This window comes from Vigna unguiculata, chromosome 11 (assembly GCF_004118075.2).
Source record: "Vigna unguiculata cultivar IT97K-499-35 chromosome 11, ASM411807v1, whole genome shotgun sequence".
NCBI lineage: Eukaryota > Viridiplantae > Streptophyta > Magnoliopsida > Fabales > Fabaceae > Vigna > Vigna unguiculata.
The window spans coordinates 6,231,290-6,257,850 of NC_040289.1; the positions used below are offsets into that span (position 1 = coordinate 6,231,290).

General features: G+C 30.0%; 1 protein-coding gene across 1 annotated transcript in view; it reads left to right on the forward strand.

The window, feature by feature from the left end:
- The first annotated feature begins 372 nt into the window (after positions 1-372).
- Positions 373-26,561, forward strand: part of LOC114169271 (probable LRR receptor-like serine/threonine-protein kinase At1g56140) — a 37,437-nt gene continuing 11,248 nt past the window's right edge. Inside the window, exons 1-14 of the mRNA XM_028054340.1 lie at positions 373-669; positions 11,917-12,100; positions 12,208-12,279; positions 20,718-20,789; positions 20,886-20,957; positions 21,399-21,470; positions 22,189-22,260; positions 22,374-22,445; positions 23,226-23,297; positions 23,386-23,457; positions 23,559-23,630; positions 24,185-24,256; positions 24,424-24,489; positions 26,103-26,168. Coding sequence (XP_027910141.1) covers positions 549-669; positions 11,917-12,100; positions 12,208-12,279; positions 20,718-20,789; positions 20,886-20,957; positions 21,399-21,470; positions 22,189-22,260; positions 22,374-22,445; positions 23,226-23,297; positions 23,386-23,457; positions 23,559-23,630; positions 24,185-24,256; positions 24,424-24,489; positions 26,103-26,168 — 1,157 coding nt within the window. The 5' untranslated portion in view covers positions 373-548. The remainder of the gene's footprint in view (positions 670-11,916; positions 12,101-12,207; positions 12,280-20,717; positions 20,790-20,885; positions 20,958-21,398; positions 21,471-22,188; positions 22,261-22,373; positions 22,446-23,225; positions 23,298-23,385; positions 23,458-23,558; positions 23,631-24,184; positions 24,257-24,423; positions 24,490-26,102; positions 26,169-26,561) is intronic.

Here is a 26,561-nt window from a genome sequence, read left to right on the forward strand (position 1 = left end):
CGTTTGCAAATTGCAATGCCAAGTCATTAGTTACTGTACTAGAATGTTTAAACTTTAAATAAGTACTTTTGAAGTAAACAATTTTTTTTTTAAATAGTTACTTATATAAAAAAAAGTAAAAATTTGCAATTTAATAAATATTAAAATAAACAAATTTTACTGACCTAGAGTCTTAAATTTATCATTGATTGTAATCATAATTAAACTAAAACCAAAAGTATATTTATCCATAAATATAAATAATATCTACGAAAAATGGCGTATTAAATTTATGATCGATACATAATCCGTAGATCATGTTGACAAATGAGGCATTACTTGTTCCACGTGTTGAGAATTGTGGTCAGAGACGCATCTTTGCCTCTTTTTTGCTCATAAAGTCTTTATAAAATAAAGCAACGTTCCAATTTTTCTTCTCCCTAACACTGCGATTGCTCACCAAATACCAACGTTCTCATTAATCTGCAAGGTCGATCGACCAAGTTTTGAAACCACTTCACAACTTTCTTCAAAGATTCTTATTCTGGGCTGATCGAGTTCTTCGTATCATGGGACGGATGTTACATGGTTTGGCTTGTGCACTTGTTGTTTTGTTGTTCTGTCATTTCAGTTGCTTCGTTAGCTTTGCACAAGTTCAATCTGCGAACGCCACCACTGACCCTTCTGAAGGTAATTAACTGCTTTCTCTCTCTCTTTTTTTTTTTTCTTTTTTCTGTCACAGCTTTTTTCTTCTGCAGAGAGATACTCTCAATCAATGGTTTTCTTGTTGGGAAATTCAGCAGAGAAATTCTCAGGAAGAGAAACTCTTAACTTTGTATTCAATCATGTGGATGATATTATTAGAAATCCAGGAATCATTTGAAAATAATATATTTAGGAAAAAGAAAAAAAAGTTCAATAGTATATAAAAGTGATAGATTCCATAAACATTGAATCTTAAATTTTTATATTAAAAATACTATCAAATTTCTTGTATAGATAATTCACATCTCAAAAGTTAATCGATCTCACCAGTCTAGTGAATTAACATGATGTCATCAAAGATTAATCTCTTTGGAAAAATTAGGTTGATGGTATTTAATAGAAACCTTACTTTTGATTATTTTTTTATTACAGCCTTTAGTCATGTCACTTGAACTAAATTACTGATATAGTTATAGAATAAACATAACCCATGCCATTGGTATACATTTTTTTTTTCCTTTTTATAATCTTTTTGTCAAATATTTCTTGTTTTCTTTTATATAGCTCTTATTCACTAAAAAATTGAAGCATACACAGGTTTTCCGTCTCTGGAAAACCTTTAAAATTCAAAACTCATTTTACTAATCTCTGAATCTTAACAGGATAGAAAGTAACCTTGGTGTTTCGAAACAAACTTATCCTTATTAAAGAAAAAACTTTAAAAAGGGTGAAAAAATCATTTAGTGAACAATTTGTTCGGTGAATCTTCTTTGTTTAATGAATAAGAAACAGAGAAAAAGGAAAATGTTGGGATTATAATAAATTTAAATGAATTAGTTGCATTGTTAATAGTAGTTAATGAGTTAGTTGTTGTGGGTAGTTAATGAATTAATCGTTAAGGGTTTTTAATGTATTAGCTGTTGTGGGTAATTAGTTTACTAGTCGTTTGTAGTTGAGTACAACGGACAGAAAAATTAGTCTATAAATTGCATTGTGAATTATTTAAATGAACAACAACACAAAAGGTGAATCAAGTTTTTTCACAAGAATAGAGAGTTATTGTCTACAAAATGTTATCAAAGCCGGTTAGCTTGAGTGTTTGAGTGTAAAAAGAGAGCTAGAGAGCTTAAGTGGTTTAGTGTTTGGAAAAAAAAAGAGTGAGATGGTCAATCTTACAAATAATGTACCCATGCGTATGTTGAGAAAGGCAGTCAACTATGACAATTGAAGTCTCAAAATGAAGGTTCTTCTTGGTTCCCAAGAAAATTGGGAAGTGGTTGAAAATGGTTTCAATTAACTAGCCAATACCATGAATTGGTCAAATGTCCAATTGAAAATGTTGAAAGAAACCTGTGTGAAGGACAAGGCAGCTTTGTACATCTTGTACCAAGCTGCGGACAAGTCTAGCTTTGAAAAGATTGCAAGTGTCAAATCTTCAAAAGAAGCATGGGATATTTTGGAGAAGGCGTATAAGGGGGATGGTCGAGTGAAACTAGTTTGACATCAAACACCCAGGGGGCGAGTTGGAGAGCATGAAGATGAAGGAGACAAAAGTAGTAGTCCAGTACATTACTTAGTTGAAATTTTGGCGAACCAACTTGCTAGAAACGGAGAGACGTTGCCCGCTAACCGAGTTGTGGAGAAGATTTTGAGGTCATTGATAGACGATTTTGAGAACGTGGTGTGCGTAAGTGAGGAGTCCAAAGACCTATCAACGCTCACGGTTGAAGAGCTTGTCAGGTCCCTTGAGGTGCATGAGCAACGAAAGCAGGAGAAAAAGGTAGAGCCACTTAATCTACTACTCCAAATGAATGGAGAGGCTCGAAACACTCAAGGCAGAAGGCGACACCGAGGAGGTATAGGAAGCGATCCTAGTGGTAGAAGTAGAGGACAAAAAGAAGAGAAAGAACAAAATTGGCGTGGAAGAGGACGACGTCCATGGAGAGGGGGCCGATCAAGCAACTCAAATGTTGAGTGCTTCAAGTATGGCAAGTATGGCCATTATGCAAAGGATTATTACTCAGATAAATGTTTCAATTGTGATAAGGTCAAACATTTCGCTAAATATTATCGGTCTAAGAGTGGAAAAGAAGAGACGATCAACCCCACAAAAGAAGTTAAAGAAAAAGCGACGTTGTTGATGATGGTGCGTAGCTTAGGGGTCGAGCACAAGCAAGTGGAGAACTCATCAAGAAGAACGAGTAGCATGGAGAATTCAACAAGAAGGTTGAGTATAGTTGATCACTCGACAAGACAGTCGAGTAGAGTGGATAGGTCGACAAAACAACCGAGTAGGTTGCATAGGCTGGTAAGACATGTAGATAGCTCGGACAGGGTGGTGGAGAGTGTAAATACCCTGGACAACATGGTGGAGCATGAGGCAAACTCGATTAACTTAGTGGGACACTTACATAGCTTGATTAAGTTGATGAAGTAAGTTAAGTACTCAGATAGCTTAGTGGAGCTTGTGAAAAGCTCGAGTAACTTGAAATTTGAAGAAAAAGAGCTTGTAATTCAAAGGTTAGAGATTGCAAACAGAGATTTGTAATACAAAATTGAAAAGGACGTTAGAGACAATTCAATTTTATAAGAAAGCTTAGAGAGAAGGAAGCAAGCTTTGCAAAAGCTACACTTGGAACTTGAACAAGATGTTTCAAGTTTGCAAGAATAGTTACAAGTAGAGATGGATCTGAGAGCTGCATTGGAGGTGCAATATGAGGAGTGGCAACTTGCAATGGATAAGGAGATAGATACGATTGAGCGCAACAGTACGTGAAAATTGTCTGATCCCTTAAAAGGAGGTCAACCTATCGACATGAATCTGGTTAAGAACATGTTGGCTACTAAGATAGCAAGGAATCCAATGAGTAACAAGTCATCCAAAGACAAGAACAAGTCGGCCAAAGAAATTAATAAGTCGGCTAAAGAGAAGATCAAGTCGACTACGAAGAGAGTAGAGAACAAGCAAACTACAATGAAGGAGTAGTCGTCCATGAAGAAAACAGAGAACTTGGCTACTCATGAAACAAACAAGCACAATGTGAGAAGGGTTATTGCATGTGGAAAGCTGGGATGAACAACAGAGGAACCAAGATCATGGATAAGAGAAGAATTTAAGTTTACGGGGGAGTTTTGTTGGGTTTAGAATAAAATTAAATGAATTAGCAATTGGAGTCTTAATAATAGTTAATGAGTTAGTTGTTATGGGTATTTAATGAGTTAGCTGGTGTGGGTAGTTAATATACTAGTTGTTGTGGGTAGTTAGTTTACTAGATGTTTATAACCGTTGTGAGTACAATGGACAAAAAAAATCTATAAATTGTATTGTGAATTATATAAATGAACAACAACACAAAAAGGTGAATAAGGTTTTTTCACAAGAATAGAGAATTGTTGTCTATAGAAAATACTTTTTTTTTATTGTATGATATATGTTTATTTATCAATTTTTTAATTCGTAGTGATATTTTTTATTACAAGACAATAGCAGAGGCATAGTTATAGGGTTTGAAATTCCCCTTATTTTCATATCTCAAAACAACAAATATATAGTCAATATATAAGGATTTTCAATCCTATACTTACGTTCCCTTATTAATCTAGTGAGCTGTCTATGACTAATTTAGAGGAAAGATATTATTGAGAAATTCTAAATATATAAGGGATTTATATGATTGATAATCAATCAATAATAATTGAACATTCCTTCTCAAGTTGGTGCATAGATGTCACACATGCAGAAAACACTCGACTTGAGACAACTTTGGTGAGGATATCAGCTAATTGGTCCTCAGATCGAATTTTAGGTAATTGCAAAATGTCCTCGTCCAACTTTTCCTTAATGAAAAATCTATCCACCTCAACATGTTTTGTACGATCATGCTGAACAAAATTATGAGCAATATCACAAGCTGCTTTGTTGCCACAATACAATCGAATTGGTTGTGTAGATGAATATCCCAAATCTTTAAAAAGATTCCTTAGCCATAATGTTTCACAAAGAGCTAGTGCCATACCTCTAAATTCAGCTTCTGCACTTGAGCGAGCAACAACATTTTGGTTATTGCTTATCCATGTAACAAGATTACCATATACAAAGGTGAAGTATCTAAAGTTGACCTTTAATCGTCTATTGATCCTGCCCAATTTGCATCTGTGTATGCATCTATGCTTTGATAATTTGAATTTTTTGTGAATAGAATTCCCTTTCCTAGGGCAGATTTCAAATACCTTAAAATTTGCATGACTGCATTCACGTGTTTCTCGTCGAGGTTATGCATGTATTGACTTACAATGCTTAATGCATAAGCAAGATTAGACCTTGTGTGAGATAAGTACATTAATCTTTCAACAAGTCTCTGGTATTGTCCTTTATTAACAAGTACTTGATTAGGATCTACACACAACTTTAAACCTTCTTCGATTGTGTATCAATAGGTTGACATTCTGACATTCTAGTTTCCTGTAAAAGATCTAAGGCTTATTTTCTTTGAGATAGAAGGATCCCTACATTTGATCGAGATACTTCAATTCTAAGAAAATATTTAAGAGGACCTGGATCTTTCATTTCAAATTCTCCACATAAATAATCTCTTAGAGCTTTTCTTTCTTCAACATCATTTCTTGTAACCACCATGTCATCCACATATACAATGAGCACAACAATCTTACCGTGTTTCTTCTTTAAAAATAAGGTGTGATATGAGTTGCTTTGATAGTAACCAAAAGTTTTCATTAATTTTGTAAACCTTCCAAGCCATGTTTTTGAAGATTGCTTCATCCCATACAATGACTTCTTCAATCTGCACATCTTTTGGCTATGCCCTTTCTGTATCATGTATCCGGGTGGGAGATCCATGTAGATTTCTTTTGATAATTCACCAAGTAAAAAGGCATTCTTCACATCGAATTGGTGCAATGGCCAATCCAAGTTTGTAGCCAAAAATAATAAAACACGAATTGTATTTATCTTAGCTACTGGTGCAAATGTCTTTGTGTAGTCAATCTTGTATGTTTGAGTGTACCCTTTTGCCACCAACCTAGCTTTATAACGTTCAATTGTTTTGCCTGCTTTGTACTTCACAGTGTAAATCCATTGACACACAACTAGTTTCTTTCCTGTTAGACAATCAACAAGTTCCCACGTTTTATTTTCCTGTAAGGATTTCATCTCTTCATCCATTACAACTTTCCACTTTGGATCAACTAAGGCTTCTTGTACATTGTTAGGAATAACCACAGTAGATAATTGATTTATTGATTTGATTCTGACAAATGATGGGTTGATACATATTTACTCATGGGATATTTAGCTTTATTAGATAAAATAGGTTCATATGTGGGTTTAGGATTACCTTTAGTGTGACGTTGTGGCAACTATTTTCTAGAGTAGGATCATTTTCAGCAGACAATTGTCCCAATACACCTCAATAAAATGGGGTTGTAGAGCGAAAAAATGGTCACTTATTGGAGGTTGTTTAAGGTTCATTAATACAAACTAATATGCCTTTATCATACTAGGGAGAAGCACTTACCTCGATTACATATTTAATCAACCGGGTTCTTTCTAGCTCAAATAACTTTCAAACACCATTACAGATTCTTATTGAAGCAATAGATGCAACTGTTGTTCCGAGTTTACCTCCTCACGTTTTTGGTTGTGTAGCATTTGTACACTGTTAGTGAAAAAACAACACGACTAGTGCATCGGTCATACATAACAAGTAATAAGTATTTTATCGTTCTCTCCCAAGGAACTTGTGCAACGCATGACAACTCTTGCAATTCATGACTCAATTAGACACAAAGTTCACAAAACACTAAGAAACTCTTTTTGTATTTTATCAAATAATTGGTGTCCAACAAGAAATTAACATAGTGTATTTATAATTTGTAAAGATTAGACTTCAACCACTTCATTCTCATGCATTCTAAATTATCCCAATTCCATATTCATGTTAAAATCAATTCACAAGAATACTCAAATCCTATTTCTAGAACCTTTGAGCCCATGATCACTCATCAAGTTTCAATCCCTTAAATCCTCAACAAGTGAAATCATGCATTAGTTTCAAGAATCCAAGATTACTAATGAACCAAGTTCTATTCCTAGTTACAAGCATCCATTAGGTATTTAATTTCAAGTCTAGATTCTAAAGATGTTTCCTAACACCTCAAGAATCACAAATCAAGTATGGGAAAAATCCACATCAATCATTAAGCATGAAAATCAAATACTAATTTGAATTGGAAAAGCATATATATATATATATATATATATATATATATATATATATATATATTAACCATACAATTTTACATAAGAATTCAATGTTTTACATATAATATCAACAAATAGGAATTGCTCTCCATGGTGGAGAACATAGTGTTTTACAAAATTGAAGAATAGGGAAGCCATTTGAACCATAAAGTAGAAGCAATCCCTCTTCCAAGTTCTTGACAACTACTCCATGCTCCAATTGCACTTCCCATTGGCATCTCTACCTCCAATTTTATAACCCATCATCTTCTCCAACCTAAAAGGGGTAAAACCTTCATGGATGAAGAAGGAGACCCAAGAAGGAGAAATAAGAGTTTCCCAACACCCCTAGCAGCCTCCAAGAGCCTCTCCCAAGCACCCAAGGTGTTTCTATTCGTGAAAAATGAGGAATCCCCTAAAACTCTCGTAGAAACATGATTAAATAATCATATTCGCATATTCTCGCCCAATGACTTCATTCTCACCCAGCAAGGCCTAAAATTGACGTTCTCAAATATGTAACTCACTAGGCGAGTCATAATTTAGCCCAACGACTCAAATATTGCAGTTATGGGCTATCATTTTCGCCCAGCTAGCCACTAGCTCGCCCAGCAAGTCAGCCTACACCCAATGGTCATTTTTTGGCCTTTTAAGGGAGGTCCAAGGCTACATATACCTATAGGTGAGTCCTTTCTCCATGTTTGCAGTGTTGGGCTTGATTTCGGTGCCCCCCCACAAGAGTATTTGTCTAAAAATCAATCTTTCTTATCATGCTTCCTTGAGTTTCAGTTTGTTTTCCTCCACCAGAATTGCTTTCTCTTGTTTTATTTCACACACTCATAATAGAGATTAGAAGTAAAAAAGCATAAAACAACTAAAATAGAAAATAATGCAAAAACAACATAAACTTGAGGATTAAACAAGATAAAAGCTATGAAGAAGTTGATTTATTCACGAATCTTAACATTAATAAAAGGTAGAAAACAACGTTATCATACACCTTCATGCACATCAATGAAATAAGTTGGCCCCTAAAGCGTTGCAATGTGTAAGAAATGTCATGCATAAAAAAGGTTATCGATGTTATCATCCCCCAAGTAAGAAAATGATCATAACTCTGGATGTGGTTTTTCATGAAGATACAATGTATGTTTCCTCTAAGCCTGGATTTCTAGGGGAATATCATCAAGAAATTCAAACTTTAGATTATGAATATGATAATTATGTGAAAGATTACTCTAAAATTGATAACCAAGAAGCCAACAACTATGATACCATATTACAAAATAGTAACAAAGGCATAATTGTAGGGTTTGAAATTCCCCTTATTTTTTCATATCTCAAAACAACAAAAATACAATCAATATATAAGGATTTTCGGCCCTAGACTTATGTTCCCCTATTAATCCAATGAGTTATCCATGACTAATTTACAAGAAACATATTATTGAAAAATCCTAAATATAGAAGGAATTTATATGATTGACAATCAATCAATAATAATTTAACACTTTTGTTATGATACCATGTTTGTCGAGTGATATTCTTAAGGTCGCACTTGAGGACTAAGGAAAATAAGGGTTTATCCCCAATAGAGGACTAAGGAAATTTGTTTTGCTTTTTGGGAAGATAATAAAATTAACAGATAAACAAGCGTAAGCAAAACACAGATCAAATCTTCCATAAATAGGTAATATGCAAAATAATAAAATGCATTAAACAGAGAAGGGAGGAACCAACAAGTACCAAAACTTTTTAACATGGGAAAACCTCAGTATGGAAGAAAAACTCACGGGATCTAGTCTAGTAAAATCTTCCACCAATAATAATTAATGGGTACACCACAAGTTTTCTTGGAGATTACAAGGATCAATAGAGCATTATTCTCTTCACTAACAAGGTGGATAACAAATCTCAATAGGTACTTTAAATAAACAACAAAAGGAACCCCAATATATGAGATGAGTAATTAAAAATTTTCTCCAAGATAGTTTCTCTGCACAAATTTGCACAAGATAAACTGGTTGTTGTTTTTTTCTTCTTCACTCTCTTTGATGGGTTCTTTTCTTTTCTCACTAGAGGCACTCACAACTTATTTCTCTTTGTCTCCCCACACTATTCTCTCTCATAACTAGGGATATCAACGAGGCGGGTAGGGTACGGGTAGTAGCTCCTCCGTACCCTACCCACTGGATAAATATTCGTCCCGTACCCGTAACCATATCCGTGCGGGTATCCATTATGCGGGTACCCACATATTTTTACAAAAAATAAAAATAAATATTTAACAACATATTTTAATCGCAATTTCAAATAAAATACAATACATAACATTCATAAATTTAAAATAAAAATCCAAATAACTCATTTAAATAGTGTTAATGACAATTTACAAAGAAATGATTTTTTTTAAACTAATTGATAAAAAAGTAACTCATTCAAAATAAATATGTTAATATTTTGATTTTTTTTAATTTAAATTAGAGTATAGTGGGTACTGGTATCCACGGGTCCAGATACTATGATACTCGTACCCGTCCCATTAACATGCAGGTATAAAAAATACCCGTACTTGTTACCCACGGGTAGCCATTTATAATATCTATTTCCTACACGTTGCGGGTTTTATCCGCGAATACTCACAAGTACGAATTTTGTTGACATCCCTACTCATAACAAATATGATGCAAGAGTTGCATATTTTAAATTGCATGATGGGATGAGAGTCCATAAAAAAAACCTCCTTTTTATTTTTTTTTAATTAAATCAATGTGGACCCAATAAATTAGTGATGCACATGACACTTTCCACATATGGCATGAATGTTCGGATCTCATGTCTATCAAGTGATATTGTTAGGATCAATACACCGCATCCAAGATATTTTTTGCTTTGGAGTTTGGAGTTTCGTCATAGATTTGTCCACATCTAGAAAAGTTGAAAGATGACAAAATATTTAAACTTCCTTTAACTTTAACTCCTAAACGATATGAGAGTATTGGATCGATATACCGAGCATTTTCCAAAAACTAAATAAAGTCTTTGTGAATGTCTTATTCTCCATCCTTATTTATATATATTTCACTTTTCACTCTTCATTTTATAATTCCTACATAGAATGAGTAAGAATGCTTACTTTTATTTTTCAACGAGTCACATAAGTTTTTTCTCTCACTTTATTAGCTTTTGTACTCACTTCAAATATTTCGAGTGATATGGTTATACTCAATTATCACATCCAAAATATTTTTTTGCTTTTGAACTTAAAACTTCGAACACGGTTTTTTTTTTAAAAAAAAAATACTTCAAAGGATCAAAGAACAAAGATATATTTAAACTGTAATTGACATCGACTCTTAAATGACGCAAAATTATTAAATTTATATATTAAATTACTTTATCCTAATTAATAATTAAAATTTAATGTTTTTAATTACAATATTATTAGGTATTTATATTTTATAAATAATATAATGTATAAATACTAATATTGTACAATATTATTAGGTATTTATATTTTATAAATAATATAATATATAAATAATAATATTGTAAATTATTTTTATTTTAGCTTTAAAAAACAAAGACAGCTTAATGGCTAGTCTGTCTCGACTCGTCATCAATTTAACAAACTAGTCGAGTTTAATAAACTAAGCAAGATGAACTAAAACAGAATGTGAGATGAAAAATTCAACTCAACCTATTAAATTTCTATAAACTAGCATGGTTACTCATAAGCTTTGACTCGTCATATCACCCCTAAAATTTATCAACTTAAAAGAACTTTATTTGTTTAGTTTTAATTTGTTGAGATAAACTAAATCCCAAACCTTAAAATCTATCAAACTAAATTTGTGAAACATAGATTTTAGAAATGGATTTTGAATGTAATTTAAGTTAGATTTTGCATCTCACTTCTATACTTTGACTGGTTCATGTCTCGCGATGGACCATTGTTACGATTGAGGGAGAATCATAGCTCCCCAAAATTTTAAATTTTATTTTATATATATATATATATATATATATATATTATATATATATATATATATATATATTATATATATATATATATTAAGTTATATTTATATATTATTATTTTATTTATATTAAAATTAATAAAAACATTTATTGTATCATTTATTATATATATATATATATATATATATAATTTATATATATTTATTGTTTAAAAAATAAAACAAAAACCTACTTAATAAATATTGGTGAATAAAAGATAGTAAGGTTTTGTCACCGTTTGCAAGGTTTTTTTACGATCAGTCATTAAGAAAGAATGCGAGTAGAAAGAGGAGTAAAGAGATAGATTAAGAAATAAAAGATTAAAAAACGCATAATATCTCTCATAAATCGAGATTAATATCTTATTATCATTTATGTATTTATGATTCTCCTATTATACAAATTAATTTTTTCTAAATTGGTATGCATAATTATGATCGTATGATTCTTTAATAAAATTGGCACGAAGCCTAATTATTATTTTTTTTCAAAATTAGTATAACCTAAATTATTAAATTATGAAATTTAAAAATTTTGTGTTTTTCGTTACATACGGTAAAATTTGTAAAATTTTATAGATGTATCTCGAGTTGCATTATTCAACTCTATAAAATAAATTAGTTGAATAGCTTTGAATTAGAATAGAGATTAAAATGTCCCTCTTACCTCAATTTAATGAATTAAAAATACTATAAATTGAAACATGTAAAGATGAATCACTTTATGAGATTAATTTAATCAGAAGAAATAAAAAAAATAATTTAATTAAAAAATAATAATTTATATATAAAAAATTTAATTTGACTTCCTAAAACTTTTATCTACTCTCGTTGTGTTGTTGATGTCCTATGAGTTTAGGATATATATATATATCAATTTTATTTTGTCAGTTGGTTTCTTTGTAATTTTAAGGTGAGTACATTCCCCTGAAAAAGGTGATCTTCTGAATGCAGCAAGAGTTATAAATTCAATATTTAGCAGATGGCGTATATATGCAAACACAACTGTATGGAATATAAGCGGCGAAGTTTGCAGTGGAAGTGCCATTGACAATACCTCCACCGCTGAAAGTTACAATCCATTCATCAGATGTGATCGTTCCTTTAACGCTGGAACTACTTGTCACATCACATCACTGTATCTTTCGCAACTTTATTTATTCAATTTCTCACATTAAATGATTGAAGCTGTCAGAGCAATATGATTTTCACTTTTTTCGGGTTTTTATGTTTTGAATGGCACAGGAGGGTCTATGCACTTGACGTGTCTGGTGAAATTCCTGAAGAGCTATGGACTCTCACATATCTCACAAATTTGTAAGCTTTCTTCCTCATTCATGTGGGTTCACATTTTGTTCCATAATAAAAGGGTTGCTACATTAATAACACTTATCACCAATGGCGGATCTTGATCAATATTGTTGTGGAAGTCAAAACAATACATCCAAAATTTATACATTTAATTATTAGCATTAATACCGTCAAAATGAATACATAAATTAGTATAACAATAAGCTAAATCATTAGCGGGAAATCAAACCACATTTACAATCTAAAAGAAAAAATCGATGATAATCAAACTACAATTAAAATCCAATTATAAAAAACACATAATACAATCCATTTTCTTCTATATTCATAAAATAAAAAATTAATATACAATAAATTCATTAAATAAATTATTAAACTAATATTTCACTATCAAGTGAGACAAAAGATAATTACCTTCTTTTTTATTTCTTCGAGAATAAAAGATAACAACTAAGATATGAGAGCAAAAATAATAAATATTTTTCTCTTGAGAAACAAAAGAAAATAGACATATAATAGAACCACAATTAAAATTTGATTATGAAAAACACAGTACAATACTTTTTCTTCTATGTTCATAAAATAAAAAAAAATATAAAAGATGTTCATTAAATGAATTATTAAACTAATATTTCACTATCAAGTGAAACGATTCTTCTTTTCTTCCTCGAGAATGGAAGAGAACAAAGGAGAAATAAGAGCAAAAATAAAATATTTTTTTCTTTTCAAATACAAAAGAAAACAAAAACACATAAAAATGAAAGATGAGAACAATTTATGAGAAACTCAAACTATAATAAAAAATAATAATAAAAATATCTTGATAAATCTTTTTATTCTTTACTATGTATAATTTTATATTTTATTATTTATTACCATTAATTATTATTTTTATAAAAGAAAAGAATATTTAATTTAATATTTATAATAAAAAAATCAAAATACATAATATCTATATAAAACAAATTAAAATACCTATCATAAAAAAAATCAAAACGTTTGGGGGCCATGGCCCTCACCTGCCACCATTATGCTCCGCCACCACTGCTTATCACAATGAATAAACTGTCATGATGGCTATAATAAAACTGTAAAAAATAATATGTATATCTAGTGCATCTGCCAACTAATTAAAAATAATTTCATTTATGACTTTTAGGGTAGTTATTATAAAAGTTAACAAATTTATCGCATGTTAAAACTTATGATTGAGTGAGAATGTAAAATTATTTTGATGCATTTTTAGCTTTTGATTTGTTGTTCTCAAGCAAAAATTACATGTTCTTTTGCTGTACTAAGTTACATTTATGTTTAAGTATCACTGGGTAGAATTGGATTTCTTTTAACTATTGGAAGCAATGTTAATTGCATCAACTAGATGTTGAATATAGCTTTTTAGATAGTTCTCTCGAAGAAAAGTTGTGTTTCACCTATAGGGATTTGTATTAAGGATGCAGAAAAAAAAAAGGTGTATAAATTATATAAATATATATAATTTACAATTTAATCACATGATCAATATAATATTTAATCCACTTGTATAATATAAAAAAATTAATATACATTATTCTTGCTCGTAGTGGTTGGTCTGCCACTTGCCCGAATGTAGAAGTTGATAGTAACTGACCTCATGATAAAATGTTTATTACTTCATTTGGTAATATTTTCAAGGTTTATCTTTCTTCTATGAAGATTACTATATTTTGTATATCTACATTCCATTGTAGTTCTTAGAATGTAGCATTTACTAGTATAGAAAACTGCCCGTGTATAGGAATGCCATGCGTATGTATTGAGTTTCTTTTTATCATTTTCACTAAGAAAAAGAAAATTAAAAACATGAAAGAGAAGAGACATGCATAAATTTAAATTATCTTATAATGATTAGTCAAGATAAATGAGTTTTAATGTAAAAGATCATTTATAATTGTTCTAGCCAAAAATACTTGAATGCGATCAAGAAGAGCATTCAAAGTAATCTGCATATGTTTTATCTCTTCCTTCTATTATAAATTTTTTTTCTTGTCTTCCCCACTTATGACTTAACCTTTCTCTTTAAGGTTCTTCTTCATTAAAATTCTTTCTCTTTAATATCTTTATTAAGTCTGCAATCATTATTCTAATAACTAACAGCTCGAAACCTGACCTAACCTTTCAACACTCATCACTACTCGACCCATTGTCAAGTCGACTTTTAACATTAGGTTAAAGAATAGATTGACTTTGAGTCTAAACTGATGGGCCTAAGACCTAATAATCATCGTGCCTAACAATAGAATAATCTTATTTAAATACTATTCATTTAAACCCTTAATACCAATTAGTTTCATATAATTTAAATCTACAATTCTCAAATAATGTCAAATATAAGGTAAAACTAAGAACATTTTATTTAGGGAAAATGATACCAATCACAACAAAATAGTGCGGTTGGGGACACTTCACTTGACAAATAAAGTTATAATTTGAACAATATACATACAAAATGATAATTTCTCCTTCCTTTAATTGAATAAATGAAGATTCAACTTTAACAATGGTTAAAACGTATAATCAATGATGGTTCATGAAACATGGTTAATTAGAGTGTCTTGTAAGTCCTACACAATCAATTATGAGTGCAACCATTGTTGTTTGCGTTTGTCAACAAAATTTGTTTAGCTAACCATTGTAAAAGCTTTTTCGAATTGCAACCAATGGATGCACAACCATGTCTAAAGAAAAAACATTGACAAATGATGATGGTTTTGTGATAGAACCATCATTAGAAGTTGTCCAATCGATAATAGTTTGGATTATAATCGTCATCACATGATTTGTTTTTTAAATATGCATTTTGTTACACATGCCTTATACATGCTAAAGTAAAAGATATAAAGACATATGATGAATCCCTTGTGTGTTGAGAACATATGGTTATACGTTTATAAATAAGAAAATATATAAAATGTATGTTACCTTTCAAAGTAACACATAATATTGTAACTAATAATATCTAATGATATCTTAACCATATATAACAATCCACAATCCTGAAAAAATATTACAAGACAAATTCATTTAGACACAAGATTCTACAATTTCTTACATTGTGAACATATTAATAATTATACAAGTACAATCGTAACTAAAACAAATTCTAAAGCAATTGTTATTGAAGTTTAAAATTATTAGGAATTTAAACAAATAATTTCTATAAATACTTAATTATTCTAGTTTTTCATTTAGACCAAGATATTATATATGTTAATAAAATATTTTCCCACGTTGTCCAATGCTTCTCGGTCTAATAGTTGTGTTTCATCGAAAAACTACAACATATGAATTAAAGTTAGAAAAAGTTCATGAGTAATTAATGTATTAGTTTATAAATGTATTAGTGTGTTATACCATATTACTTGATCTCAACCTCTATCAATACAAGTTCACACAGTTGTATCCATCCATCACAACACATAGTAGCCACGCACTCATAGTTCTTTGTTTGTTTATTGTATTACAACACATAGAAAACATGGTTAGATCAATTAACGACAATACAAAAGTAAATGAAGGGTGCAATTTAAATCTCCTGAGGTACATCCATGTGAACTTCTATGATGTTGCACTTTCCCTAAACTCAATATGTTATATATAGAGTAAGCACTAAAGCAAAAATCTTTATGCAAAGTCGATGTAATAATAGACATTACTTGAATTTGACTTACCAACCTACTATTTGTTTAAAGTAAGTAGGAAGCTTCTTATGCATGGAGCAAAAATATAGTATCTTGGATTGATATAATCAGTAGCTACCAATGACGCGCCTGCACAAAAAGTTAATTACTACAACATATTTAAATAATTTACTATAACTTATAACATATATAGAGCAAAGTAAATTTGTTTTCTTCCCTTTGTTACCTATTGGGTGAATGAGTTGAGGAAACCTATAAGTGTCATGTCTCTCCCCCTCCAAACACAAACCATGCATGTACCAAAATTTGAATAATTATTAATAACATATGTAACAATTAACGAATATGAATGTTTTTAAACTTGCCATTACTTAATGTAGTCCTCAACAAATCAAACATATGCATGTGCAATGGTACATCAATGTCCTTTCCAAAAACAATGTGATTATGTTAAACTTTTATCGATCATTTCATTTATTGCTTTTGAATTCATCAACCTTAACAATCCTAATAATCGTGTGAAGTTAGTTGGACTAGGGTATAATGGAATCTTTGCATTGTGAAACATATTTTCATATATCGTCTCAGCAAACAAATACACTCCAACATCACTAATCATGACTTCTAATTTTTCCAACATTGTCGAGTCAACAAACTCCTCAGTTTGACACACACTTGGCAAGTGTAACAATTCTCCATGTCATTGTATTATAATTTCTTAGAAATCTACACCTAAAAAAAATATGTTTTCTGATTTGAGAAACATGTAATGTGACAAAGATGCAATTCACATAATGAATATCCATAACTACAAGCATCATAAATCACTACAAAAATAATTGTTTTTAGTTAGGGTTAAATTTGGCATTTATGGGGGTTTTAACCCCCACTAATGGCTTTACCAAGGGTTGCAATTCCCCTAGAAGAACCAGCGTGGCTAACAGATTACTAGGGTTTTTAGCAACCCTTGGTAAAGCACCACTTACATGAGGTTTTTGAACCCCCACTACTGCTTGGGGTTTTTGAAACCTCCGTTACTGCTTGAGATTTTTGAAACCCCCGCTATTGCTTTGGATTTTTCGAAACCTATGCTACTGCGTCGGGTTTTTAAAACCCCGCTACTGCTTGGGATTTTTGAAACCCCCGCTACTGCTTGAGGTTTTTGAAACCCCCGCTACTGCATGAGATTTGAAACCCTAGTGCTATCAACAGAGTTTATAATGACATCTAACTATATCATAATGTGTTTCATTAATTTTATTTGCTTTTTTAAACGAGTCATGTAATTGTTTCTTAATTTTTAAAAAACTTACTATGTGAGAATGACATTCATTATAGTTGATTGGATGTTGTGTTATGATTTTGTAACTTTAGAATTAGTTTAAAAGTGCATAAATAATTTGTGTAAAATATGCTCTAATGAATTAAGTTCTCAACAATTGGAGGATCTAAAAAATTGAATTATGATAAAGACCAGTAAGCAAAAAGTATATGATTCAAAAATTTAAAGACCCCGAGAAAAAAATAATATAGAAAAAAAGAACACTACCTTGAATAGTATTTGTATTCTAATTAAATGAAAATTTATAAAAATGGGCAATAGTAGTCATTTGATTGTTCATGACATAGGAAAAAAATATAAAGACAGGATAAAACTTTAGGCTACAAAAGAAAAACTAACTTGTGCAATCCAAACACCTCAGCCAAAAGAAAATTTTTTGCATTGTCCAACCATACCCACGCACTCTAACTTCAATTCTCACCAATTGAACCCGTATAATCAACAAAAGTACATATCAGAATAAAACAGAAAAAGAGCTACAATAGTTAAGTTCACCACTGTTACTCAGTTCAACTTTAATTATCCATCCATCTTTATAAGGGCTTGAGTTGACCTGCATGAAAAAATGTAGGACAACATGAAAATACTTGGTGTTGAGAAAAAAAAAACTCACAACAAGTAATGTATGGCAAATCAAAATACTAATAGACAAGAAACAGTAGGCGAAAGCTCACAATAAGTAATCATCGTGATTGTTTGCAAAGAGTCTAGTGTGATGCCGCTTTTGAACTACTACAAATGTTACTAGTGGTTGGTAACTAGGTTTCAAAGATGCACAAGCCTATACACAAAGAGAATATAAATACTAGAGATCAACATACTGATAAAAGTTATAACTATATACTAAGTTGTTTTCTCCAGGTACCTTGTGGATGGCATCAAGCTTGTATAGTAAAACCTGGTAGAATTGTCCTTCACTTACTTTATTCCTGATAATGTATTAGATAATATTTCTTGAATGATAGTAAAAGTTTCCTGCAGTTTCACACATTAGCATGAACTTATATGAATACAGATGTTGGATAACATCAACTGATAAATGCTAAAAAATAGTGACACTTTATTACATATTTAACATATATGTAAGATGCACAAATTAAAAAAATGATGGTTTTAACAGTAACATTGATAATCACGGTTAGCACTTGCTATAAAAGTCACAAAGAATCATACATTACTTCCTTACTGATTTTATCCTTTAGCAATACTTTATTATGATACACTTCTAGTGCATAAAACCAAACTATACTACCACAAAGAAAAACCAAACTAAACATCATCATTTTTCAATAGAAAAAGGTGAATATAACAAAAAAAAAAGACCAACGAAGAAGCAATTAAAAAGTCAAGAATTTTAATAAATAGAAAAGAATACACTCATCAAATAAAACAACTTAGCACTACCCTAATTTTTCTATAAGCAACCATAATTTCTTCAGGTATTCTAAGTTTTGGCTTAACATCATCCTTATTGGTGCCACCTTCAAGTCTCCAAAAAACAACAAAAGAATGTGAAAGTTAGAAAAAATGTGAAAGTTACTAAATCTCAAAGAAAATAAAGAATAAAGATTCCGTGAGGTGTATCCTATGAGGTGTATTCGCCATTGGATGAGGAGAGAATTAAAAAAAAGATGGAAGATAAAATAAAAAATTTTATTAATATGAAGTTTGAAACAGAAATGCATATGAATTTTGAAATTCTCTTGCTAAAGTAGGGAAGTACACATAAGAAACAGAAATTGCACATGGACTTATACGAATGCTAAACATGAATAGGATCCCAAGGGCAAAAGCAGAATATAAAACCTCATTTGTTTCGTAAAGGTAAAATAAGCGTGTGAATTACGACATGAATAAGAAAGATGAAATTGAAAGAGGAAGTGATGTAGGGAAATTGAAAGAGGAAGTGATGTACGAAGATGAAATTAGGGAGACGAAATTGAGATGAAAATGAAAGTACAGAGATGAAATCGAAAAAACAGTGACGATATTGTAAGAATGGTGATGAAATTGAAAGCAGGAAACGAAATTAAAAGCAAGTGTTTATTACCTGATTTCATGGAGAACGATGAAATCGAAAGAGCAACGTCTTTCTCCTCCTCCTCCTCCTAGGGCACGAGCCACAACTGCTTCATCTTCCTCTTCCTAGGGCACAAAATTGAATGACAAAGTAACACTCTCTTCAGTAATTATAAAATCAACACAGTTTGTTGATGAAATCATCAGATAAAAATGAAAACGAAAGCAAAAAATGATGGAATGAGAGGCACGAACCTTGAGCGCAAGAGGGCACCGAGAGATAGAAAGAGATGCTGCAAAAGAAAGAGAGAAAACATTTTTAGCCAAATTGAAAATTTTGAAAAAAATAAATAAATAAGGTGAGAATAATTTTCTGGGGTTTTTTAAAAAAAAACCCTACAACTTACTTGGGGTTTCTAAAACCCTTTCTGTGTATATATTTTACCGGAGGTTTTAAAACCTCAACTAAAAAACCCCAAGTAGAATTATATATTCTTGTAGTGAATACCATTATCACTATAAGGTAAAACATTACTAGATGCATCATAAATAGCTTTAGTCAATTTATTCTTTATAGAAAATAACATCTCTAAATTCCATAATAGTAGTGTAAAAAATTTCACTAACTTCAAATTAAATAACATAAAATGCATAAGTAGGGCAATGCAAAAAGTGATCAATAAAAACATAATCAAGTGTTTTTAATTTATTTCTATTTTTATTTTTTATTAAAATGTATATTAACTTTGTAATACACTCTCACACTTTGAAACATTTTAAATATGGTTCTCTTTTTTACAATAAATTATATTTGGAATATGATAAATAAAATATAAAGCTTCATCCCTATTCTTAGACTTATTTTTAAACTTTGGGTACAATTAGACCATTAGACCATGAAGAATTTTAAAATCATAAAAACCACAAACATGAATGTCAAGTAAAAGCCATTAAACCATATATGATAAAGAGAGCTCAAGACTGTTTTGGGACTAGTTAAACTGTCTTGTGAATTCTATTGTAAATGTCTTGAAGATTTTGTTTTCTTCAAACAGTTTCCTATAGTACCCTAAACTTAGTTTCTATAGATAGAGACTATTGTGAACTTAGATTGTACGGTACACTATAATCGTATTAGATTATTTACATATAGAACATTCGACTAATAATAAAAGTGGTTTCTTTTAATTTTGTTATTGTGTTTTCTTACTCTGTATTATTGAGAATTCAACAAGATTTTGTTGAACAAGTAAAATTTATTGATCCACCGTGAACAATATGTATAACTAGCTTAGTGTCATCATTTGTGATTGGAGTGATTATATGCATTTTCTTTAGCCTTTGATTCGTTGTTTTCAAGCTAGAATTGCAATTTATCATATAAAGTTCCGTCAATTTGAAAGCAGAAATTTGGGGCAAAATTTCTTGTCGGGTTCTCTACCTCCGGCCATTGGAAATCTAACTCGTATGCAATACTTGTAAGGCACATTTAAACAAGTTCAATTCATTAATTTATTTATATTTACTATTTAGACACATGATTGTTAACAATTTTTAGGTTTGTTCTTGATTAGGTCTCTTGGCATCAATAATCTTACAGGGGAGCTCCCAAAGGAATTAGGAAATCTTTCACAATTAATTGTATTGTATGTTACTTCAATCTTCTATTTTCCTCTAGTTAACATGTGTCAATAGTGATAAAATTTCTTTAGTGATAAAATTTTAATTAATGGTGTGAATTAGAGACTTTGATTTGAGTCAAAGCTCATTTGGGCTCTAAAATTGTGAGAAAAGATATAATTTTTAATTGCACCCTCATAATTTTTAAAATAACCCTTTTACTTTTTATAAAAATGACTTTTGGATTGCTTGTTCTAGGAATCTTTCGGAACAGGTTTTCCGAAATTTCTAGCACATAATTTTTGGTTCAGGATTTCTGAAACAAAATTTTTAAAACAAGATTTTCGGAATGCATGAAATTCATCTTGAAATAAGTTTTCTAGAGCAAGATTTTTATTACATACATAAAACCAAGTTGTCATGAGAAATTTCTCTCCAGGTGTTGAATTTATTTGTTATATTTGTAGGAGTTTTTCGACAAACAGATTTTCAGGATCTCTTCCATTAGAACTTGGGAACCTGACAAAGTTAGAACAACTGTGAGTATCTATGATAAACACTTTTACTGCAATTTTAAATCAACAAATCCACAAATTAATATGCCAAAGACTTTAAAATTTTCTGTGTTAGAAGTATTGCAGCAAAGTAAAATTGTAACCGTTAGTTGATAAACAGAATCAGTTATATAGTAGTTAAGTTATATTTGTTACTCTTTTCATGTTTGTCTCTCGTGTATATATTCTTTTGCTCAGTTGTTCAGTGTAGTAAACCTTTCTATCAATACAATCCTTTGTTGTTCTATCATTCATTTATAATTTATAATATGATATTAAAGTTACGAGTTAGAGTTTAACCGAAATTTGATGTTTGTTGAGTCTATTATTTCATTCTCTATCAAGTCATTATCGGACTATCTATTAGTGTTTAGTCTTCCATATGAGATGTATGTATTTCACGGGCACGAGAGAATGTGTTGGAAGTCTCACATCAACTAAAAATAATGTCAGTTTCATTATATAAATGAGTACAAATTTCACCTTATAAGCTGATTGTGAGATTAAGTTAAATTTAAAGTTCACTTCTTTATATTGTCTGTATATGTTTATGCTGATATTGTTGTGAAGAATGCTTTGGTTGTGGATAGTGGAAATTATTAGGTGTTTTAATTAAGAATTAGACTTTGTTACATAGTTATATATGATACCTCATTATTGTGATTACAACAGAATATAAATTTAAACGAATATTTCCTTGTAGGTACTTTGATAGTTCAGGAATCAGTGGTCCAATTCCTTCCACATTTGAAAATCTTAAAAATTTGGTGGCAGTGTAAATTATTTCTGTTCTCATGTATCTTATGATAATTGATTTTATTTTTTATTTCTTTAAAAAACAAAGAAGAGGAACTTCTACAACAACAAAGGTTTTTCTATTCATTTCAGATGGGCTTCAGACATGGAATTTGGAGGCCAAATACCAGACTTTATAGGGAATTGGACTAAGCTTCAAGTCTTGTAAGATAACATTGCAAGTCAACTATTTTTTGGGTTAAGAATTTACCCATAAGACTTAATATATTGTGTTTAAATTTTGGACTAATGTGTTAGGATTTTGTATATAGTTTTTTCATGGTTTTTTGTTTTTTTTTATAAAATTTATATTAGGTATTACTATAAATTATAACAATTTAGTTAGACTGATATCCAAAAATTCAATAATCATGTGCCATTACATGAAAGAATTTATAAAAAAAAAAATAACATGGAAACCAAACCAACTCATACTTAAAACAAAAACTTATAAAGCAAACTCTCTTGAAAAGAATAAAACAAAACAAAAAAGAAAGAAATTTATATCTACATTAAAAAAATAAATTGACTAATAACAACAAAGTTTCTTCATACTTTTATTGATGTTGAATATTTTTTAAGTCTTTATCTTTAGAAAACCTGAATTTTACTTATTATTAAGTATGTGAAAAGCTTTTTGAGAAAAAAAAAAGAATTATATAGGATGTGAAACTAAAATTTTCTTTTATGGTTATTTTCATTTTTTTATTTCAGAAGTTCTAGTCTCCTTTTTTATTATACTTTTTTTTCTTGTAATTTGGTGGGCAACAATTATAGAAAATAAAAATGTATGATTTAGATTTGTTCTTGTTGTTTTTTTTTTCTTTTTCTTCTTACTTTGTTTTGTTATATTTAGGTTGAGACAACCCTATTGTCCCTATTAATATATTTATTATTGTTGATAAAAAAAAACACCGAAAACTTTAGTGAGTTTTGTATTAATAGGAGGCTTCAAGGAAATTCTTTTAATGGCTCAATACCTTCATCATTTTCCAAGTTGACTTCTTTGATAGAGTTGTAAGTATGATCACTAGTTTCTTCCATGGTTAGTACTGTTAATTGATGAATGCTAATAAATAATTTCTGACATGTAATGTGAATGTAGGAGAATAAGTGACATCTCCAATGGAAGCTCCTCACTACAATTTATAAGAAATATGAAATCTTTAGATACATTGTAAGGCCCTCTCTGCACTAATAGACATAAGTTACTCTAGAATGCAAATCAAGTTCTCTTACTTGTTTTTTATCTTTCTAAATGTTATATAATTTTTGCAGGGTACTAAGGAATAACAATATTTTTGGTTCAATTCCATCATTCATTGGAGAATTTCATAATTTGACTCAATTGTAAGTATTACTTGTATTTGTGTTAAACTTGATAAGAATGACATTCAAATTGACAAGAATGCTAGGCAATAAATTAAGCAAGAAATTACTAATTAGTTATTTAAGCGATATTCTAAAAAGTACTCATGTTCTTAAATCGAATTAAATTATTATGATTTCTTTTTTCTATAGCTTGACATTATTGGTGTACTTTAACTAATTTAGAATCAATAATTAATTTCTAATAATACGTTAGACACTAATTTAGAATCAATAATAAAGGGTAATTAATAATAAAATCTGATTCACAGATTAATTATAATTTTTATTTATAATAGAATCTATTTTAAAGTTAGTTGTTATTTAATAATATTTTTAGTGAAAATTTTTTATTTCACTATTTACAATGTTATAATGTCAAAAAAAAAACTCAAATTTTCAGATTATTTTCTATAAAAATAAAATATTCGGTATTATCATTTCTTTATTTTGCAAAATAGAAACTAGTATATATCATGTCAAATAGTTTTAGTTGTGCCCTATCCTAAAAATGATTAAAAATTTATTATTGGTAGGGATCTAAGCTTTAACAACATCTCAGGACAAATTCCAGAATCAACTTTCAATTTGAGTTCACTCTCTTATGTGTAAGTTGTCATATTGCAATCCAAAATGTTATATATATATATATATATATATATATATATATATATATATATATATATATATATATATATATATATATATATATATATATATATATATATATATATTATCCCCATCTTACAAGGTTTGAAGGGTGTTTTGTTTTTAGGTTTCTTGGAAATAACATGCTTAGTGGCTCTTTGCCTCGGCAAAAAAGTTCATCTCTTCAAAATATGTGAGTAAGATTGGGCTATCTAAATTATGATGGACTTGATTTATTACTTTGCTTATTCAACTTTAGAAACAGATGAATAATTCATGCAGAGTTAAACCTCATCTTTGCCTTAATTCATGAAGAGTTATAACGAGATGCTACATTCATAGTTTCAAACAACATGAAAACTTACAGAAACTAAGGACATGATACTGAACATGTACAAGAACCTAATGGAAATTAAACTTGATGTGAAATAAAAAAGAATATATACTACAAATAATATATCAATGTAACTAAATGAAATAGGAAAGATGACAAAGAGTTAGGGATGGAAAAGAACTCCACTTCAGGACCATCTTCAAAATAAGTGCATTAAATAAATACCACTTGAGCTGGACGAGAGATTCAAATGAAATCTCATTTATAATAATATAATTTTATATTATTTTAAATATATTTAAATAGATTTTTCTCAAAATCCAAGTTGTGAAATCTCATTTATAATTATAAATATAAATTTATAATTATTTTAAATCCATTTAAATAGATTTTCTCAAATCCAAATCCTTATTTTGGATTTTAAATTCAATCCACTTAATCTAATGTGGATCAAATTTGGATTTCGGACATTTTTTTTTTAATTTTGAAAATCCAAAATAAAAGTGTGTATAAGCCAAACCAAGGCAGTTGGGAACAAGATCGAGCCAAATCGACCAAGGTGCAAGATCTAATAGAATGACCTCAAGTCAAAGGTTTTGTCAAATTAGCCTAGGTCGAAGGTCATGCCAAGTTGACCTAGATCGAAGATTGTGTCGAGTAGGCTCGTGCCAAAAGTTGTGGGGAGTTAGTCTAAGCTAGAAGGTCTTGCCAAGTTGGCTCAGACCGAAAAGTTGGGTTGCGTCAACGTGAGCAAAAAGATCGAGCTAAGTTGGCAGAGCCGATAGGTTGAATTGAGTCATTCTAAACCGAAGATCGAACCAAGTCAATCTCATTAGATTTAATCTAATTTACAAAGTGAATTGAATTTATATTTAATCTAATTTAATTTGGATAGGGAAAAAAATCCAGTTTATCTAATTAATATGAATTAGGTTTATAAATCCAATCCATTTTCTTGGATCTAGAATGGATTAGACTGAAGTTTGAAAAATCCAATTGATGCTTAACCTTAGATATTATAATAAGACTCAAATATTGACAACTACTCTCACAAGAAATGATGCTTTCAATTTTTCATATATTTGAAAGTGATTTACATAATGAGGTGATGGCATAGTGCTTCTTTCTGACATCGGTTGAATCTTTTCAACTCGAGAGATTTTCGACCCAAATATTTTCATACAGTTAAAAAACATTTTCTAAACCTAGAGTCAAACTTTACTTTAATTATGACTTAGTTTACCCATCTATGCATAACAATAAAAACTTATATGCTACATGGCTTTTGGAGTATATTTAAAAATGACCTTGTAAAATTATTCTACATTATCAATATTTCTTGAACTTATGAGTATAGGAGGTGGTCAAGAAATTCATTTTAAACATAAAATTTTATTTTATGCACCAATTTCAATTTTTGAACTTCATTCATCAGTTACTATCCTTCATTTGATTTGATTTTCGTTTTTCAGAGATTTGTCATACAATAATCTGTCAAACAACCTTCCGTCATGGGTAAATGAACCAAATTTACAGTTGTAAGTATTGTGTTTATTTTTTTGTTTTCCTCTTTTGCATATTAATTGTATGTGATGAGAACATGAAATGAGTTCATATTTAGATGAAAAAAATAGAGGAGAATATGCCTAGTTGAGAAGTTATGAGTGGTCAGAAAACAGATAGGAGAACTTGAACATTTCACTCATTTTGGACATTTTTTTTATATTTTTTTCACAAAGATTTAAAGAACAAAAAAATTTAGGTTAAATTACTTTTTTGGTCCCTCTATTTGTCATAAAATTTCAGTCTGGTCCTCAAATTTTTCGTTGTCTCAATTTGGTCCTCATTTTCTTAAAAATGACTCAATTTGGTTCTCCGTTAACTTTGACCAGACGGTGTTAAAGTCAACGCCATGTGTCAATTTCTGGTTT